Below are 6000 nucleotides of genomic sequence, written 5' to 3'. Positions count from 1 at the left end.
CTCACTACTCTCAACCTCCTGTATACTGGAGCTACAATTCAGGTTGCCAAGCCCCTGCTGAATTAGTTTAAACCCTCCCGAAGAGCATTAGCAAATTCCCACCCCAGGATATTGGTACCCCTCTGATGAAGGAGCTGCGCTCCAAAAGCTAGTGATTCCAAATACACCTGTTGGACTTTAACCTGGTGTTGTTCGACATCTTATCATAAGGTGAAAGATAGTTAAAATGGGGCAGGCAGATTTTGAAGCACTCCCTGGTTGAGTTTTTAACTATATCAGCAAAAGGGAACAGGCTAACTTCCATCTCTCTATGTCTACAACACTGCTTCACCATGTCAAGCTCCCACATACCTTTGTAACTCTAATTCTACTTTGACATCTGAGACTGACATGATGCTGGTGGAAGAAAAGCAAAATTGTCGGAGAGAGACGCACAGAGAAAATTGAAAGAGTTGCTTGGGAACAGGGAAAAAGGAGAGAAACGAATGAGAGGGGGAGTGATCGGAACTGATAGGATCAGAAAGAGAAACTAGGAAAACAAATAAATTCCTGGTAATAAGGGAAAAACAGGAAAAAGAGTCATCCATTAGGAGAAACCCAGGAGAAAAGATACTTGCAATGCAAAAGAGAGTCACTGAAAGGGGAAAATATTGACATTGGCATGGAGTTAGAGCCAATTAGACATGGTGGGAGATGCAGAGTAACTTTGATTGATATTTATTGTCACGTGTACCGAGGTACAGTGAAAAGCACTGCGGACAGTCCAGTCAGATCGTTCCAGACATGAAAACCATTGCACATACGATAGATAATGTTAGTGTTATAACTAAGTTTTAAAAGGTTAGTACGGTTATCAGAGAAGTAGGAAGAGGATTTTATCGGGAGATTAACATTGATAGAAAGTGAAACTGTAGTGATTATAATATAATCTTTATTGTCACAAGTAGGCTTACATTAACAGTGCAATGAAGTTACTGCGAAAAGCCCCCAGTCGCCACATTCCGGCGCCTGTTCAGGTTCACGGAGGAAGAATTTAGAATGTCCAATTAACCTAACAAGTAAGTTTTTCGGGATTTGTGGGAGGAAACCGGAGCACCCGGAGGAAACCCACGCAGACACAGGGAGAACGTGCAGACTCCGCACAGACACTGACCCAAGCCGGGAATCGAACTTAGTTATTTAGTTACATTATATAGTTAGTTATATTATATAGTTATTTATATAGTTCTACAGTTATATTATATTGTTTTATTATTTAGTTATGTTATAGATATTTCTAGTTATTTAGTTATATTATATAGTTATTTATATAGTTATTTAGTTATTTATAAAGTTATCCAGTTATATTATAGTTATACTATTTAATTATATGATATAGTTATTTATATAGTTATTAGTTGTATTATGTAGTTATATTGTTGAGTTATATTATATAGCTGTGTTATTGAGTTGTTTCCAGGGTCTATTATCTATCACTCAGTGGTTGCTGTTGCCCAGTCTGTCAGCTGCCCCGGAGCGCAGGCTGGGCTTTGGGAGCGGAGTGTCTCCGGAACGTTTGTTGGGGGGAGTTTAAGCGGCCGGAGCGGGAGGCGGCGGACTGGGAGGACCGGAGCGGGAGGCGGCGGACTGGGAGGACCGGAGCGGGAGGCGGCGGACTGGGAGGACCGGAGCGGGAGGACCGGAGCGGGGGGCGGCGGACTGGGAGGCGAGGCCTGAGGTTCCTCGGGCTGTAGGCCGCACAGCCTGGGGCTGGGGTAGGTGGTGCGGCGGGAGGAGGGTTTTGTTTGGGGTCGGGGGCGGGACAATACCCGACATCTGTCCCTCTGCCGCTTCCCCATCGCAGAGCTCCGGGGGGGGGGGGGGGGGGGAGGATTGGGTCTAAATGGACCTTTCACAACCAGCACCAACAAGATGGGCTGAATAGCCTCCGGCATCATTCTAGTTGATGAATTGATGGGGTTACTCAGCAGGTTTGTTATTACTATTATATGGGGCTGGTTTAGCACAGTGGGCTAAACAGCTGGCTTGTAATGCAGACAAGGCCAGCAGCGCGGGTTCAAATCGGCCTCCCCGAACAGGTGCCGGAATGTGGTGACTAGGGGCTTTTCGCAGTAACTTCATTGAAGCCTACTTGTGACAATAAGTGATTATTATATCATTCAACTGGGAAGTTTGGGGATGGACCTTCCGTCTTGGGCAGCAGCACGGTAGCACAGTGGATAGCACTGCAGTTTCACAGCTCCAGGGTCTCGGGTTCGATTCCCGGCTTGGGTCACTGTCTGTGTGGAACATAGAACATACAATGCAGAAGGAGGCCATTCGGCCCATCGAGTCTGCATCAACCCACTTAAGCCCTCACTTCCACCCTATCCCCGTAACCCAATAACCTCATCTAACCTTTTTGGTCAGTAAGGGCAATTTATCATGGCCAATCCTCCTAACCTGCATGTCTTTGGACTGTGGGAGGAAACCGGAGCACCCGGAGGAAACCCACGCAGATACGGGGAGAACGTGCAGGCTCCGCACAGGCAGCGACCCAGCGGGGAATCGAACCTGGGACCCTGGCGCTGTGAAGCCACAGTGCTAGCTACTTGTGCTACCATGCTGCCTATGTTTAGTCTGCACATTCTCCCCGTGTCTGCGTGGGTTTCCTCCGGGTGCTCCGGTTTCCTCCCACAAGTCCCGAAAGACGTGCTGTTAGGTGAATTGGACATTCTGAATTCTCCCTCTGTGTACCTGAACAGGTGCCGGAATGTGGCGACTTGGGGATTTTCACAGTAACTTCATTGCAGTGTGAATGTAAGCCTACTTGTGACACTAATAAAGATTATTATTAACTCTGGGAGTTTGGTGGTGGCAGCAAGTTTAATGGAGGTTTTATTCGAAACAGCAGCAAATTGGATGACTCATTCCTACATTCCCGTGTCTGTGTCACTGTGAGCACACATTATTTGTACCTTAGACATGGGACTTGTGGCCAGTGCTCAGTTGGTACTTGGCTACTGGGTCCAAGAGTCAAGTGCTGGGGTTGAATTGGTTGCCACTTGGATCCCTCGGACAGCAGTATATTTCACAAGAATGTTCTTTGTTTGATTACAGCAAATCCGTTTATTCGTGTTTGAAGTGGAGGTGAGCGCCAGCCATGCCGACTGTGGTCTTATTAGATGTTTCCCTCTCCATGACGCGCCTTGTCTCTCTGGAGGGCACGGAGGAATACCAGCGCAAGCACCTGGCTGCCCATGGGCTCAGCATGCTGTTTGAACACATGGCAACCAATTACAAACTGGAGTTCACCTGTCTCGTTGCTTTCTCCTCACTCTGGGAGCTAATGGTGCCCTTCACCAGGGACTACAACACTCTGCAGGTAGGGACTCCTCTTTCTCAGTCAGCAATTTGTGACAAGTTTAAAAAGGAAGATGATTAGAAAATTGCAGACAGCCATAATAAAAGTGGATTTAACAAAAATACATTTAGATAAACTTTAATCAGTTATTTCAGGATGAATGATTTGTATTAATTGTATTAATGATTTGTGCTATCTGGTAAGGTAAGAACGTGGAAGTGGATTAAGGAACTGCCGTGAGTATTGCTAAACTGTACAGACCACACGGTCTGCGCCACGTTAGTTATCTCAGTCCGGCTGACGCTGGGTCATTAGATTTTAACCAGGATTCCTGCTCCTGACCGCTATCAGGTGGCCAGAGCAGGAAATCACCTGTCACTGAACCTCAGACGTGGATAGAATCATGCACACCCCCATGATTGAATAACCTACTGACATTTACTGCCATGGCCACATCTGAAGAACATGTTGTTCAAAGCAGTAACTACAATAATTGGTGTTTTCAGCAGAGAAAGTTGGAGGTTTGCTGTGTGTTAGTGACACTATTCCATCTGTATATTTATAATGATGTGGAGATGCCAGCGTTGGACCGGGGTGAGCACAGTAAGAAGTCTTACAACACCAGGTTAAAGTCCAACAGGTTTATTTCAAATCACTAGCTTTCGGAGCACTGCTCCTTCCTCAGGTGAATGAAGAGGTATGTTCCAGAAACATATATATAGACAGATTCAAAGATGCAGACAATACTTTGAATGCGAGCATTTGCAGGTAATTAAGTCTTTACAGATCCAGAGAGAGGGGTAATCCCAGGTTAAAGAGGTGTGAATTGTCTCAAGCCAGGACAGTTGGTAGGATTTCGCAAGCCCAGGCCAGATGGTCGGGGGTGAATGTAATGCGACATGAATCCAAGGTCCCGGCTGAGGCCGTATTAATGTGTGCGGAACTTGGCTACAAGTTTCTGCTCGGCGATTCTGCGTTGAAACTACGACATCATCTTCGCAGCCTTCAACACGTCATCGGTGAAGATGAACATCTTGCCAAGGTCATCCCCACACCCCCACTACTTGCCTTCAAACAACCGCGCAACCTCAAACAAACCATTGTTTGCAGCAAACTCCCCAGCCTTCAGAACAGTGACCACGACACCACATAACCCTGCCATGGCAATCAGATTCACACAGGAGTGGTTAGGATCTGGAATGTTCTATTCGAGAGTGTGGTGGGGGCACATTCACACAGTGAATTGTTAGGATCTGGAATGTTCTGTATGTGAGTGTGGTGGAGACAGATTCACACAGCGAGTGGTTAGGGTCTGGAATGTTCTGTCTGTGAGTGTGGTGGAGACAGATTCACACAGCGAGTGGTTAGGATCTGGAATGTACTGTCTGAGAGTGTGGTGGAGGCAGATTCACACAGCGAGTGGTTAGGATCTGGAATGTACTGTCTGTGAGTGTGGTGGAGATAGATTAACACAGCGAGTGGTTAGGATCTGGAATGTTCTGTCTGTGAGTGTGGTGGAGGCAGATTCACACAGCGAGTGGTTAGGATCCGGAATGCACTGTCTGTGAGTGTGGTGGAGATGGATTCACACAGCGAGTGGTTAGGATCCGGAATGCACTGTCTGTGAGTGGTCGAGGCAGATTCAATCGTGGCTTTCAGAAGGGAATTGGGGAAGCAGCTGAAAAGAAGAAAAATTGCAGGGGTGGGTAGGGCGGGAGAGTGGGTAGGGCGGGAGAGTGGGTGGGGCGGGAGAGTGGGTGGGGCGGGAGAGTGGGTGGGGCGGGGGAGTGTTGGGGCGGGAGAGTGGGTGGGGCGGGGGAGGGATGGGAGTGGTGGGGTGGGGTGGGAGAGTAGGGGTGGGTGGGGTGGGAGAGTAGGAGTGGGTGGGGTGGGAGAGTAGGAGTGGGTGGGGTGGGAGAGTAGGAGTGGGTGGGGTGGGAGAGTAGGAGTGGGTGGGGTGGGAGAGTAGGAGTGGGTGGGGTGGGAGAGTAAGAGTGGGTGGGGTGGGAGAGTAAGAGTGGGTGGGGTGGGAGAGTAGGAGTGGGTGGGGCGTGGGGGGTGGGGCGGGGCTGTGGGACCAGATTAGCTGCTGGTGGTACAGCATCAACTGGCTGAGTGGCTTCTTCTGTGTTATGATTCAGCTTTAAGGTGCTTTGTAAAACCAATTTCTTAGACCAAGGTTAATCTGCCCTAATATCTCCTGTGTTTCGCTGTCCAATTACTATACTGCTTTGGTGAAACACCTTGTTATATTTCATTATGTAAACGGCACTATAGCAGTTCAAGTTATTGCTGTTCTTTGAGGTTTGAAGCCTTCAGTGTGATGCTCACAGCAGCTTTCACTCAATTACATTTCATCTTTCCCAGGAAGCGTTGAGCACTGTCGATGACTATGACAAGACCTGCCTGGAATCTGCACTTTCAGGGATCAGCAACATTGTGCAGGATGAGTGGGGTGTCTGCATCCCCTGTCAGGTAACTGGACATCTGCTAGCTCAGAGTTTAGATTCAACTGTCCCATCTCCTGAGTCTATTTCTCTGGCGTGTTGTTTTGACTTTTGCTGTTCTGTTTGGGTGTCTTTTGCTGTTCTGTTTGGGTGTAATTTTTGAAATTAGCTGTTCTCATTGTCAATGGATTTTGGGATTGGTTAAGGTCT

At 47.8% G+C, this 6000-nt stretch overlaps 1 protein-coding gene across 3 annotated transcripts in view; it reads left to right on the top strand.

Moving 5' to 3' along the window:
* Positions 1-1649: 1649 nt before the first annotated feature.
* LOC140387351 (integrator complex subunit 14-like) overlaps positions 1650-6000 on the top strand; it is a 36881-nt gene continuing 32530 nt past the window's right edge. For 2 of the 3 annotated variants that reach the window (XM_072470305.1, XM_072470302.1), the window contains exons 1-3: positions 1849-1970; positions 3100-3364; positions 5711-5818. In XM_072470305.1, the coding sequence (XP_072326406.1) occupies positions 3143-3364; positions 5711-5818 (330 nt within the window). In that variant the 5' untranslated portion in view covers positions 1849-1970; positions 3100-3142. Of the gene's footprint in view, positions 1755-1848; positions 1971-3099; positions 3365-5710; positions 5819-6000 lie in introns of those variants that run through there. The other variant, XM_072470303.1, reaches the window with a different exon arrangement.

Source organism: Scyliorhinus torazame, chromosome 12 (genome assembly GCF_047496885.1).
Source record: "Scyliorhinus torazame isolate Kashiwa2021f chromosome 12, sScyTor2.1, whole genome shotgun sequence".
Lineage (NCBI taxonomy): Eukaryota > Metazoa > Chordata > Chondrichthyes > Carcharhiniformes > Scyliorhinidae > Scyliorhinus > Scyliorhinus torazame.
The sequence above is the reverse complement of the archived record's forward strand: the minus strand, read 5'-3'. Positions and strand labels throughout refer to the sequence as shown.